This window comes from Glycine max, chromosome 18, assembly GCF_000004515.6.
Source record: "Glycine max cultivar Williams 82 chromosome 18, Glycine_max_v4.0, whole genome shotgun sequence".
Lineage (NCBI taxonomy): Eukaryota > Viridiplantae > Streptophyta > Magnoliopsida > Fabales > Fabaceae > Glycine > Glycine max.
The window spans coordinates 28,295,564-28,310,428 of NC_038254.2; the positions used below are offsets into that span (position 1 = coordinate 28,295,564).

Sequence of the window (14,865 nt, forward strand, 5' to 3'; positions counted from 1 at the left end):
TTCGTTCATGTGTCCTCCACCTTCGAGTTTGAAGTCATGCGTAGTGATTGCTTAGTGCAATTCTCCATTCTCACCCTTTTTCGGAGCCCATGAATTGCGTTTTCGTTCATGTGTCCTCCACCTTCAAGTTTGGAGCCATGCGTAGTGATTGCTTAGTGCAATTCTCCATTCTCACCCTTTTCCGGAGCCCATGAATTGCGTTTTCATTCATGTGTCCTCCACCTTCGAGTTTGGAGGCCATGCATAGTGATTGCTTAGTACAATTCTCCATTCTCGCCCTTTTTCGGAGCCCCATGAATTTCGTTTTTGTTCATGTGTCCTCCACCTTCGAGTTTGGAGCCATGCGTAGTGATTGCTTAGTGCAATTCTCCATTCTCACCCTTTTCCGGAGCCCATGAATTGCGTTTTCGTTCATGTGTCCTCCACGTTCGAGTTTGGAGCCATGCGTAGTGATTGCTTAGTGCAATTCTCCATTCTCACTCTTTTCCGGAGCCCATGAATTGCGTTTTCATTCATGTGTCCTCCACCTTCGAGTTTGGAGCCATGCGTAGTGATTGCTTAGTGCAATTCTCCATTCTCACCCTTTTTCGGAGCCCCATGAATTGCGTTTTCGTTCATGTGTCCTCCACCTTCGAGTTTGGAGCCATGTGTAGTGATTGCTTAGTGCAATTCTCCATTCTCACCCTTTTTCGGAGCCCCATGAATTGCGTTTTCGTTCATGTGTCCTCCACCTTCGAGTTTGGAGCCATGCGTAGTGATTGCTTAGTGCAATTCTCCATTCTCAACCCTTTTCCGGAGCCCCATGAATTGCGTTTTCGTTCATGTGTCCTGCACCTTTGAGTTTGGAGCCATGCGTAGTGATTGCTTAGTGCAATTCTCCATTCTCAACCCTTTTTCGGAGCCCCATGAAGGTTATTGCCTAGCGCTGTTCATGTGCCCTCCACCTTCGAATTTGGAGCTATGTTTCATGATTGTCTAAGTGCGGACCCTCAAGGCAATCCTCCATTCTCCACCTTTTTCCGGAGCCCCATGAATGTCATTGCCTAGCGCTGTTCATGTGTCCTCCATTATCAAGCGCGAAGCCTCTGGTGACTGGGAAATACGTTCTTCTGTTGTTTTCCGGATCGGTTCCTTCGCCAAATATGTGTATATGTGTATTTGTATATTATATTCGTTGTTCTTGTTGTTGTTTGTATTTTGTTTTGTGCAGAAGAAAAAGAAGGAGTAGAGACGAAAGTCGTCATCACGGAAAGGGCAGGACAGACGAAATCAGTGTCCTATCTTTGCTTTCCTCTTATCCCCAATGAGAGGTAAGTAAAGAGGGGCAACTGTCATACCCTAATTTCGTCCGAGGATTATTACTTGATGACATGCAACCTTTGGTTAGCCGCTTTGAGATACTTGGCGTCCTTTGTTTCACAATAAATGAAGTCCCGAGATGTGTCAGAAATCAAAAGGAAGCAGGTTTGCGCGATCCGTGAAATTCCGTAATGTGGCGGAAATCGAAAAGAGGTGTTTTTGCGCAATCTGTGAGTTTCCGTAACTTCTTCGAAAGCTAAAAAAGAGTAAATACATAATCCGTAAGGATTCGTAACCTTGCGGAAGGAAAATAAGTATCATTACGAAAGTCGTAAAGTTTCGTAACGTTACGGAAAAAGAATTACCAAAAAAATAGAAGGGGTGCATTTAGTAAAAAGGGGGGGTACAAATAGCAATCTGGCCCACTTGGGCCTTCCAGATCCTTCCTCCAGAAGGCTGTTGCTTCTGGAGGAAGCAACCTTGCTCGCCTGGGCGAGCTGGGTGGCAAGCTCCTCCCCTATTTTGCTATAAATAGGGGGAGGAGTGAAGAAGAAAAGGGTTCAGCCTTCTTGGCACTTCTCCCTCTCTCGAAATTGCTGAGGAAAATTGTTTTCGTGAAGAAAATCCAAGCCGAGGCGCTTCCGTAACGTTTCCGTGAGTAATTACGCGAAGATTCTCGACCGTTCTTCAACATTCATCGTTCGTTCTTCGTTTTCTTCAGTCTTCAACGGGTAAGTACCTCAAACCGAGCTTTTCAATTCATTCTATGTACCCGTGGTGGTCCACATTTTGTTTCATGTATTTTTATTCTCGCTTTCATTTGCTTTTTATACCCCTTTTTGACGTGCTTAAGCCATTTATTTAAGTCATTTCTCGCTTAATCTAAAAATAAAATAAATTTCCACTGATCGTTTGAATTGTATCATCCGTTAATTTTGGTTAAAATGAATTCCGACCGTTCGGTCGTACCGTAACCAAGTTGGAAATAAAAAAAAAAAGAGGTAAAATAATAATATAATAATCAAAAAATACCTTTTAGTAAAATAAAGCAAAAAAATCAATCGGACGTTTTCTCTTTGGGATTTCACATTCTTAATTGAATTGACTAATAAACTAAAGTGAAACTAAGGCTAAAATCAACTCGCCTAGTCAAGCTCGTCCACAAAAAATAGGATTTTGAAAGTTTATCATTTCAGTTTCTTATCAAGTAAAATGGATCATTTTTAAGGTCCAACGCCTTAAAATGATCACCTTTCAAGTAAAAAGAATCACTTGATTCACGCATAAGAAAGAACTACGTAGGTCTGATTTCCTCTCCAAAGGAGGGTACGTAGGAGGAAAAGCCCCGCTTTTGTCGACCTCAAAAAATAAAGAAATAAAGTTAAGGTAACACAACTTCCACAATTCTAAAAAATAGGTTGTTGTCCTTTGAGACAAACGTAAGAGGTGCTAATACCTTCCTCAAGCATAAATACAACTCCCGAACTTAGAATTTTCATTTTGACCAGTTTCCTTCGGTTTTTTCGACGTTTTCCACAAATAAACGTTGGTGGCGACTCCGCGCACCTTTCCTCCTTAAATGAAAAGCGCACCCGTGAGCCTCGCCTTCGCTCGCCCGCAAAAGGGCACGTTGCGACACAGGCTGTGCATGATAATAAACTGTCCTTGGAATAAGCTTTGTAGCATAGGGACTAAAGTTAAGAGATATAAGTGAAAAAAGAGTAATTAAGTTATATTGAAAAACTGAAATAACAATTATGTTAGAATAATTTTTTCTTACATGACAATTACAATGTGATAAAGAAAGCATCAGAACATTTATTTGACAAATTTATGATAAATTATTCATTGATTCAAATTAAATATTATTCATTTATTTTCATATTTATTAATTATTAGGGGTGTTCGCGGTGCGGTTTGGGCAATTTTTTCTCAAAATTACATCCGAACCAAACAATAAATTAACATGCAGTTTGGTTCGGTTTGGACTTTTTAAAAAATAAAATCCAAACCAAACCAAACCAATCTATGTGGTGCGGTTTGGGCGGTGTCGCAACCTACCCTTCGGCGGGAGGGCGACGCGGGGCTCGCGGGTGCATCTTCCAAGAAAGGAATACACGCGGAGTCGCCACCATCGTTTATTTGAGGAAAAATGTCGGAAAAACCGGAAAAGAAATGGTCTATGAACTTTAAGTGAAAGGTTCGGGAGTTGTATTTACGCACGGGGAAAATATTAGCACCCCACGCGTCCGTCACAGGGGACGGCAGCCTTTAATCAAGTGTGCAAACATGACTTCAATTTATTTTATGTTCCCTTTTTACGCCTTTATGTCTTTTTGTGCCTTTTATATTTTTATCTTTTTGTGGTCGACAAGGGTGTTTCCCTTGCTCCTATGTATTCCTCAATTGTGATAAGGAAATCAGACCTATGTAGTTCTTTGAGAACTAAGTGTTGGTTAAGTTGTTTTTTATCCTTTTTTGCAAGATATGTTTTTATTGAATGAAAGGTCATTTAAGGCGTTGGACCATTAAACAATCTCTCGATTCTTTTGAAAGGAGAGAAAACATTAAGGCATTGGACCATTAATGATCTCTTATTATTTTTGAAAGAGGTAATAAAGCTACATGTTGATTTTAGGACTTTAGAAATCTACGTTTAACCAATAAAAGCGGAAAAGACCATTTCAAGGCGTTGGACCTTTAAAAATGGCTTTTTTAGGTGATGACAAAAGTTTGATTTATGAATTGATTTTAGCCTTAGTTTCACTTTGGTTATTAGTCAATTCGATTAAGAAAGAACAATCCCAAAGATAAACATCCGATTGATTTTTTTGATTATTTTACTAAAAGATATTTTTTATCATTATATTATTATTTTTCCTCTTTTTGGTTTTAAACGTGGTTACGGTATGACCGAACGGTCGGATTTCATTTTAACAGAAATTAAAAGGTGTTACAATACGAATGATCGGTGGGAATTTATTTTATTTTTGATTAGGCGAGAAAATAACTTAAATAAATGACTAAAGCATGTCAAAAGGGGGTACGAAAAGTAAATGAAATGAAAATAAAAGCTCACGAAACAAGTGGGGACCACTAAGGGTACATAGAATGAATTGAAAAGTTCGATTTCGGGAACTTACCGGTTGAAGACCGAAGAACGACGAAGAACGAACAAAGAACGATTGAAAATCTTCACAAATCACTCACAGAAACGTGTCGGAAGCGTTACGGAAGCGCCTCGGCTTGAATTTTCTTCACGGAAACAATTTTTCTCACTAATTTTAAGTGATTCTCATATACCAAGAGGGTTGAACATTTTTGTTCTTCCCTCCTCCCCCTATTTATAGGAAAATGAGGGAGGAGCTTGCCACCCAGCTCGCCCAGGTGAGCTAGGTTGCTTCCTCCAGAAGGCAGGAGAACTTCCTGGAAGACCCAAGTGGGCCTGGTTGCTATTTGCACCCCTATGTTTACTAAATACACCCCTGCCTTTTTTTGTTGATTCTTTTTCCGTAACGTTACGGAACTTTAAGAATTTCGTAACGATACTTGTTTTCTTTCCGTAATGTCATGGAACCTTACGGATTACGTAATCATCCCTTTTTTGCCTTCCGGAATGTTAAGAAACTTCACGAATTGTGCAACAATGCTTCCTTTTGACTTCCGGCATGTTACGGAACCTCACGGATTGTGCAACAATGCTTCCTTTCGACTTCCGGCATGTCACGAAACTTCACAGATTGCCTAACAATGGGTGCCAAGTACCTCGAAGTGGTCAAACGAGGGTCGCATCCCAACAAACGAATGGTCCACGGACGAAATTAGGGTATGACAGACAGTTTTTTCTTGTTTTTTTAAATTATAAAATTTTGTTTATAATCATAATAAAAATTAGCATGTTTTAGATTTAAATATTCCTAATGAAAATAAAGTATAAAAACATAAAACAGTCAAATAATTCAAGTAATTCATACAAATCTGCTACAACAATAATTCAAGTAAAACATAAAAACATAAAACAATCAATAGATCCAAATAATTCATAAAAATATGCTATAATAATAATTCAAGTAAAACATAAAAACATATGAATAATGATTTCAACCTTCCAATTCTTCATCCTTAGTCTCCAATAATTGCATGTCAAACAATCCAAGCCTTCATTCTTCATTCTGCAGAAATTAAAACAATCAAAGAATTAATATATTTCTTTTAATACTCAATCAGTACTCAGTACTATTATCTTTGAATTGAAAATGTAAAGGAGATGTGTCATCCAAATCCAAATCCAAATCTATTCATGCTTCCTAGAATAACTCTGACTAGAACAACAAATCATGTCACACAAACACCTTCACTTACTAATCAAACATAAATTTTTGCAAATCTCCCCTACAATAATTTTTTCCTGAAAATCTCCCCTAACCAGCAACATATATATAGTTATATACTACATGACACAATCAATCCTTAGTAAGTTGATTAGTAATCTTATCATCAAGATCAAAGGCAACAATCCGGTTATCCAAATCCAAGAAAAAGATCATATTTCAGCATCTCCCACCATTCAATTGCAAAACCAAGACAACCCTTGAACACAATCAATCCTTTGAGGTGTGCCACTGCCCGCTAGTACTCGTAGAAAGAAGAAGAAGAATATTAGGGTTTAGGGTAATGGTAAGTGAAACGTGAATTGTGTAGTCAGTAGTGTGTAAGTGAAACGCGACACATAAATAAGTTAAACGCAAATAATGAAACTGAAACGCAATCTGCACCTAATGGATAATGTCACACGTACTAAAATAAAAATTAAAAAAATATATAATATGTAAATATGCAGTTTGGTTTGGATTTTCAGCTAGAAATCGAAACCGAACCAAACCGCTCGATTTCTATAAAAAAAACCAAACTAATCCGAAAACTCGCGGTTTGGTTTGGATTTCAGTTTTGAACACCCCTATTAATTATACATAAATGCTAATTAAAAATATATTTATTACTTTTTTTTAATTTTATTTTTGAAATTTTGTTACTTTTTGAGGACCTTTGAAATTGCAAAGTTGACCCTTAAACTGTTGGGTAAAATTTAAATTCATTGATGTATGGTTTTAGCATTGATTTAAATTTTAAATGCATTGATGCTACTTTTCCAACTTTCATAATTCATGCGTAAATAGAAAACCTGGTAAATAAATTTGAAATGGCTTTCTTGCATCACCACTTTGGCAGGTATTCAACCATCGCATCACATCACATTTACAAATAAAACTCAAAATCCACACACCACCTTGTCTATATATTATCATATTTATTGTAAGCATCACCACTAACTCTACTGCTACTTTCACCTTTCATCATCATTCAATTTCAGTCCAATGGAGTGGTCTTTCTCCATATCCGTGGTGCTGTTTCTTACCCTTCTCATTCAAATACATGGAAGTGGTTATCTTGATCACAAGCAAGCAAGAGGCTTTGTAGAGAATTATGGTTGTAATTTGTTCCAAGGAAGCTGGGTTTATGATGATTCATACCCTCTTTATGAAACCTCTCAATGTCCCTTTATAGAGAGGGAATTTGATTGTCAAAACAATGGTAGACCAGATAAGTTTTATCTCAAGTATAGATGGCAGCCCGTAGGGTGTAACTTAACAAGGTATGCACATCTTTTATTTGCTTTTCTTTTTTCTTTCTTTTTTATCTATGCATGCCATGCCATTTGATTATTTCCCACCCAATCAGGTGGACATAGATTTACCATGTATGTTTTTTTTTTTTTTTTGCCGGGGATATTTTTCTATTTATTTATGGTTGTTTCTCTTTCCAAAATTAATGTCTTCTTAATCATATGATAATGGTTATGTTTGACAAAATTAACTCAAAAACTAGATCATAGTAAAAGCTAGCTAAAAGTTTAAAATTATTTTATTGAATTATAAGTGTTTGATAAAGTTATTTTTTAAAGTAGCTAAAAAATGTAAAATTACATAGAATAAAAGTAATAAAATTTAACCTTAAATAAAAAAAATTTAAAAAGAATCTAAGAAATATTTAAACAAAAAGGAAATAAGTATAAAAAGTTATAAGTTCCAAGCTAGTGTTTTAAAAATGATACTTCGGTTATGTTCGGTAAAATTAACTGAAAAGTTAGCTAGAAACTGAAAAGTTATCTGAAAGCCGAAAAACTAGTTGGAAGTTGGTAGCTGAAAGCTAAAAAATTAGCTTAGTTTGATAAAACTAATTGTTGACGTAGCTTAAAAGTGTATAATGATAGAAAAATAGTAAAATTATGATTTATTTAAAAAAATTGAATAAATGTATTTATGATATAAATGAAAGAAAATATTAAAAACTAGAAGCTAGCGTTTTTTAAAATGTTACTTCGAGTAACATTTCAAAAAATGTTAGAAGCTATTAAGATAATTTGATTACTGGATAATCAAAAAAAAATTTCAGTTAGTAAAAAAAGGTTAAAAAATAGTTAAATTGTGTTGTTGAACATAGATTATGTTCAACAAAGACATATCACAAATTTAAGTCTATTTTTGTTGGAATAATAACATTTACATGTATATAAAAAATTGATTTTCACTTTTTATAATTAATTTATCCTTTTTATCCCATTCTATCATAAAATAGGGTAATAAATAATTGAAAAGATAGTCAAAGATGAATTATTTACCTATTGACCACTCGTGGAAACAGAAGAAATGAATACTTAATTATAGAGATAGTATAATAAAGAAATTAAATTAACACTTTATTAAAGAAAGAGAAAGAGAAATTTGTTCATCATGAAAAAAAAATAATTGATGTGAGAGAAATGGATGCATTGTGGGAAAAAAAATTGCAGTGAGTGAGAATAGTAAGAAGCGGAATGTGAAGGGTATAATAGGAAAAAAAACTGATCATTTTGTCAAATTATTGATTTTTTTTTTAATGTAAAACAACCTTAAATAACTATTCTATTCTTATTTAGAAAACATAGTTTTGAAAAAAAAAATTATTTTTTTTTAAATTTCATTTCAAATGTTTTGTGCATTAATTATTTTGACTAAATTTTTATCTTTAATTGTCTTTTTTTTCTCTCCACGGATATTGAAGAAAATGAATATAGGTATCCAATAAAGTCAAAAATAAATTTTAAAAAATATTATAATTAGAGAAATTTAATACTAATAAAAAATTAACCAACTCTTTTAATTAATAAGCGCAAATTAATCCATTTTGTCTTATAATTGAGATGAAGAGAATATTATTTAGAAAGATAGTGAGCAATCAAGACTATTTTTATCGGTATAAATTGATTAGTTGTGTCTTATATTGTTTACTTTTCTATATATTCTGCATGTATGTTAAAAAGATTGTATATAAGTTGTGTATGAATACAAATTAACTATTTCATGTCAGTTACCTTTGAATCTGCTGGTTAATTATTTGACTTTTAAATGGAAGAAGACAATGCCCAACTAAGCTAAATCAGAGAGAGACAAAAATCCTCTGAAGGTAGTAAATTGTTTTCTTGGGATGATGGTGGGGTTCAAGCCTAGCTTGAATTGAGTGCGAGATGAAATTTCTAATATAAATTATAAAATAATAATTATTAATTACAATATGAAGTTAAAGTTTTTATAATTTTGTAATGTGTATAATATATGTATAATTATAATTATAATTACACTAATTTTAACAAAATTGACGATTATTGTTTTATATTCCACCCTCTAAAAAGTTTATTGTATAAGTCGGTAGACTTCCTCCATTAAATAAGAGTTATCAGTTGTAAAGTTGCTCTCAACCAATTGGTTCTCAATTAGGATCACATCCTACATTAGTTCCAAACAAAAAACCATTTAAATGATCATCAAGACCATGTTATCACCATTTTAATGAATGTTGTTGTTTTGCAGATTCAATGGTGAAGATTTCCTAACAAGACTTAGAGGGAAGAGTATCATGTTTGTGGGAGACTCTTTGGGTTTGAACCAATGGCAATCACTCACTTGCATGCTTCACATAGCTGTGCCACAAGCCCCATACAGCTTAGCAAGGAATGGAGATGTCTCCATTTTCACCTTTCCGGTTAGATCACTTTTATGACTTTTATTTGTCTTAATTTTCTTCCTATATATTCTTAGTCAGCCCCTACCCAAACCTTTCACATCTACACAAATTCACATTCACCCCAATTTCTTGAGACATGTCAAGGTAGTTGTTGTGCTCCCAATTTTAACTCCAAATGATAATTAGTTGCAAAATAAAATTTTGATTGGGTTGCAACCATGCATACATGGATAATATTGAAATTAAATAGAGCATTGTTGTCAATCAATGATAATCTAAATGACATCATATATATTAATAATGCATTCTTACAACTAGTCTATTAGTTAACTATTGACACTCCCAAGATATTAGATTCATGCAAGCAAGAAAAGGTACCCAACCAATTTATAGAATGAAGGTTGTATTGATAAAAAAAAGATTAATGTAATACTTTGGTATCATGGATCCATCGTTGAAGACTAATAACATGCTGGTTAATAATCCATACATATAACAGAAGAACCAAGATTATTGTTGAAAACTCACCGGCAAAAATAGTGGAAGAAACGAATTATGTCAAGTTAAAAGTTAGGAAACAATGAAAAATTTCAAACTAGGACAAGGAAAATTGTTTCGGCGGTAACAATCTTGACTTCAGGTTCAATTCTTGGGACAAATACCACATAACTTTGGTCTTGAATTAATGGAGCAAGTATCAGTAATCATTTATCTCTTGTAGTAGTGGATTGGCTCTACCTCTACTACTATTTTACATCATGCAGCACTGAAAACTCTTGTATGCATGTTTGTTCATTTCCTGGTGCTTGGATGAGCATATTCCTTATGCTTCATTCATCGGCATCTTCTCTAATATATAAAAATTAAAAATAAATTGGTGTATCTCATAATTTTGCAGACCTATGATGTTAAGGTAATGTTGTCGCGCAATGCATTACTTGTGGACATTGTTGGTGAGAGTATCGGTCGAGTATTGAAACTAGATTCAATTCAAGCTGGCCAAACGTGGAAAGGAATAGATGTAATGATATTTGACTCTTGGCATTGGTGGATTCACACAGGAAGAAAACAACCGTATGTACTCATTTATAAGCTAGTTTCACTCTTCATCATATTTCACATGCAAAATCGATCTATAACACTTTTTTTCTATTTCTTTTTTTTTATGATTTGGGCTTGTAGATGGGATTTGATTCAAGTAGGGAATCGTACATATAGAGACATGGATCGCTTGGGTTCATATGAGATTGCATTGAATACATGGGCCAAATGGGTTGATTACAATATTGATCCTACCCGAACAAGGGTGTTCTTCCAAGGAGTCTCTCCAGATCATCAAAAGTAAGTATCTGCTACAATTTTTAAATGTCCCTTAAAATTATAAAATTGTGATATCAATTTTTTTAGGGATATTTCATTTTCAAAGAGATTTTTTTTAATTTAATTCATTTATAACATATGAAAATCCACTAGAAAACTCACCTTCCAAGTTCATATACTCAATGAAAAACTTCTATTTGACTTCAAGAAAATTAACCAATCTTCTCAGAAGTAGTTTCGTGAGCTTTTGATTATCATGATATGTACTTGTAAGTAATAATTAGCAGCTTACTTTTTTAAAAGTTAATAATTTTAGTCCGAGGTGAGGTAGTTTTGTTTGTGACATTGGTTAGCATAATAACTAAAATTAATTTTCATTAGTCTATGATAGCCTGAGTTTGACTCACATAAATTTCACTCAATAAAAAAAAGTACGTAGGAAAAAGATTGATGATGATATTGTGTTGATGACTTTGTAAAGGGCAAAGGCAAACAAGATAATGAACTCTAGCAAGAGGATATCCCTCAGCCCATCTTTATCATTTACCAAAATAAAAAAATATTTATTTTCAAAAAAGATAACTGGTCATTGTTAAAATATATACAAATAAAAAACAAATCAACATATAGTTTTGTAAAACTGGAGTTAACTAACTTGCGTTTGAATTGTTCCAGTCCAGCGCAATGGGGTGAGCCAAGAGCAAACTTATGTGAAGGGAAAACTAGGCCAATATTGGGATTCAGGTACCCAGGAGGACCACTCCCAGCAGAGTTGGTATTGGAGAAAGTGCTAAGAGCCATGCAAAAGCCTGTGTATTTGCCGGACATTACTACCCTATCCCAACTAAGGATAGATGGCCACCCGTCTGTTTATGGCTCTGGAGGGCATTTGGACCCGGATTGTAGCCACTGGTGCCTAGCTGGTGTTCCTGATACTTGGAATGAGCTTCAGTATGCTAGTCTCGTTAAAAATTAAGCTCTTGTTCTTATTTTTAGGATTCATTTAGCCCAACTTTATTTTTACTTTAAAATTACTTTTAAGTTAAAGTTAAAACTAAGTTGTGTTAGTTTGTTTTGTTCTTAATTTTAAAGCTCTGATTAAACTAAAAGTTGTTTGAAAAAAAATTTAATAAGAAATAATATAAAAAAATCAGAAACCACTCTAGTGAAAATAAAAGAGGCTAAAATTTATCCTTCTAGTACTTAGCTCATGTTTATATAGAGAAGACATGCAATTTACAAATTTAATGTCCAATGATAAAGACAGTAATATAGTTAATATTAATATCAACTAATAGCTATAAATAGTATTAAATGGAGAAAAACTAAAAATCATATTACTGTCATTTATAACTATTTTTTTTTTGAATGAGATTGAAAAAAAGCACCCCAACCAAGATATTAACGGCAATAAAATTACAGCTTAATTATAAACGACAACCCTTACTTATAAATATAAGACGTGAATTATAAGCTATTAATCTTTATATTTATCTTTATATATATATATATATATATATATATATATATATATATATATATATATATATATATATATATAAAGAGAGGTGAGCTAGAATATTAAATGCAATCATTTTCCCGCTCAAATGCAGCATAATTTCGTAAACATATGTAATTGTTAATATGAACATAATTCTAATATATTCCAACGGAATAATCCATAAACAACGCGTATAATCAATGCTAATATTTGTTGTTTTAATTATGTTAATGTATATTAATGTGAAATTTAAATGGGAAGCTCTAATATTAATTATTGGCCACGATTTTTTCTATAATTAATGTAAAAAGATTTGGGAATGTAATATATGTTACATGCAAATTCTTTGAGTATTTTTGATAACTTTTTAAAAATTAATATGTTACGTCTAGATGATCTACTAATAATCACTGGAAGACCTATCATACCTTTGATTTTGATGTTTAAAAATTTTAATTGTGGATGATCTAATGAGTTGTTAAGCAAACAAGACTTACTTCATAAAAGAGTTAATTACTTTTTTATTATATCAAATCTACAACTCTAGTGAGTATGTGTCCCCTCTTAAGAGGAAAATAATTTTGTTAAGATATATTCAATGTAGAAGCAAAGCTTCATGGTGAATCAAAGGTGATTCAAAGGTGTTTTGATGATAACAATGATGATAACAAAAGATGATGAAAAAGGTGATGAAAAAAAGCTCAAAGATCAATTAAAGAACAACTCAAGTGAATCAAGAACAATTCAAGAGTTCAAGATAAGAATCAAGAAGAATTCAAGACTCAAGAAGAAAGTCTAGAGACAAGAATCAAGATTCAAGGTTCAAGATCTCAAGAAGCAAGATCAAGATTCAAGACTCAAGATTCAAGAATGAAGAGAAGACTCAATCAAGATAAGTATTAAAAAGTTTTTCAAAACTTTGAATAGCACATGAGTTTTTGACAAAACCTTTTACCAAAGAGTTTTTACTCTCTGGTAATCGATTACCAGATTGTTGTAATCGATTACCAGTAGCAAAATTGTTTTGAAAAAGTTTTCAAATTGAATATACAACGTTCCAATTATTTTCAAAAAGCTGTAATCGATTACAATGTTTTGGTAATCGATTACCAGTGCCTTTGAACGTTGAAATTCAAATTCAAATGTGAAGAGTCACATCCTTTCACACAAAAGCTTTGTGTAATCGATTACACTAATTTGGTAATCGATTACCAGTGATTGTTTCTGATAAATCAAAAGATGTAACTCTTCAAAAAGGTTTTGACTTTTTCAAATTGGTTTTAAGTTTTTCTAAAAGTTATAACTCTTCTAAATGGTATTCTTGACCAGACATGAAGAGTCTATAATAGCAAGGCTTTGTTTTGCATTTTCAATTAAAAAAATTCATTCTTTCATACTTTTTACATTCATTTGATCAATCCTTTACAAGCCTTGAATCTCTTTGAACTTCTTCTTCTTCTTTGTACCAAAAGCTTTCTGAAGTTTTCTGGTTTTCCAAACCTTGAAAACTTGTGCTATTCATCTTTTCATTCTCTTCTCCCTTTGCCAAAAAGAATTCGCCTAGGACTAACCGCCTGAATTCTTTTTGTGTCTCTCTTCTCCCTTTTCCAAAAGAACAAAGGACTAACCGCCTGAATTCTTTTGTGTCTCCCTTCTCCCTTGTCAAAGAATTCAAAACGACACAGTCTGAGAATTCTTTTGATTCTTCCTATTCCCTAATACAAAAGTGTTCAAAGGACTAACCGCCTAAGAATCTTTTGTATCCCCATTTACAAAGTGTCAAAGGTTTAACAGTCTGAGATCTTTGTCTCAACACATTGGAGGGTACATCCTTTGTGGTTCAAGTAGAGGGTACATCTACTTGGGTTTGACTGAGAACAAGAGAGGGTACATCTCTTGTGGATCAGTTCTAGTGGAGGGTACATCCACTAGGTTCAAAGAGAACAAGGGAGGGTACATCCCTTGTGGATCTTTGCTTGTAAAAGGATTTTTACAACGTTGAAAGAAATCTCAAGGACCGCAGGTCGCTTGGGGACTGGATGTAGGCACGGGTTGTTGCCGAACCAGTATAAAAACTCTTGTGTGTTTGTTTCTTTCTTCCCTACTCTTTTACTTTCCGCTGTGCATTTTAATTTCCGTTTTTACTTTTGGTTAAGTTTCTCTTCTACTCCTTATTCTCTTAACAACATAAGTAAAAGCCTTAGAAGAGTAAATTTTTAATTAGTAAAGGTTTAGGAATAATTAATTCAACCCTCCGTTCTTAATTATTCTGAGGCCACTCGATCCAACATTCAACGACCAATGCACTGTTAAATCAATCATGTCCACTTATTATGAAAACCAATTACATCCACTAGACTTAACATCACTTATACACTTTTTTATAATCTCATAAATGACGTCCAAAAAGGTACTAAAGGACAATGTTAGTCACAAAGGGAAGTGCACATTCTTGCTTTTCAAATTTCAGTTTACCTCTCTTTATTTGAATTGCTAACATTTGAAAATTAAAAAAGGACAGAATAGAAGATAATTAAAGGTATTTGCAGAATATTCACCAAGGGTCGCTTTTGTCGAGAAAGAGGACCACATGTAGTTGTATTAGAGCTATCAAAATGGGCCAGCCCGACCCACGTCGGCTGACCCGTAACGAGTTGAGCTAAAAGTTGGCTAACCCAGCCCGG

General features: G+C 33.6%; 1 protein-coding gene across 1 annotated transcript; it reads left to right on the forward strand.

Annotated features, from left to right (window-relative positions):
* Window positions 1-6,674: 6,674 nt before the first annotated feature.
* LOC100810868 (protein trichome birefringence-like 43) lies at window positions 6,675-11,656 on the forward strand. Its single transcript, XM_003552029.5, has 5 exons — window positions 6,675-6,952; window positions 9,207-9,378; window positions 10,259-10,434; window positions 10,543-10,701; window positions 11,356-11,656. The coding sequence occupies exons 1-5, from the start codon at window positions 6,675-6,677 to the stop codon at window positions 11,654-11,656; spliced, it is 1,086 nt and encodes a 361-aa protein (XP_003552077.1).
* Window positions 11,657-14,865: the final 3,209 nt, after the last annotated feature.

What these genes read in the sequence shown, in the direction of transcription:
- LOC100810868 (XM_003552029.5), top strand. Translation starts at nt 6,675, where the DNA reads ATGGAGTGGTCTTTCTCCATATCCGTGGTGCTGTTTCTTACCCTTCTC. An exon ending in CACACAGGAAGAAAACAACC is followed by an intron (nt 10,435 to 10,542) that starts GTATGTACTCAT and finishes TTGGGCTTGTAG; the next exon opens with ATGGGATTTGATTCAAGTAG. An exon ending in GTCTCTCCAGATCATCAAAA is followed by an intron (nt 10,702 to 11,355) that starts GTAAGTATCTGC and finishes GAATTGTTCCAG; the next exon opens with TCCAGCGCAATGGGGTGAGC.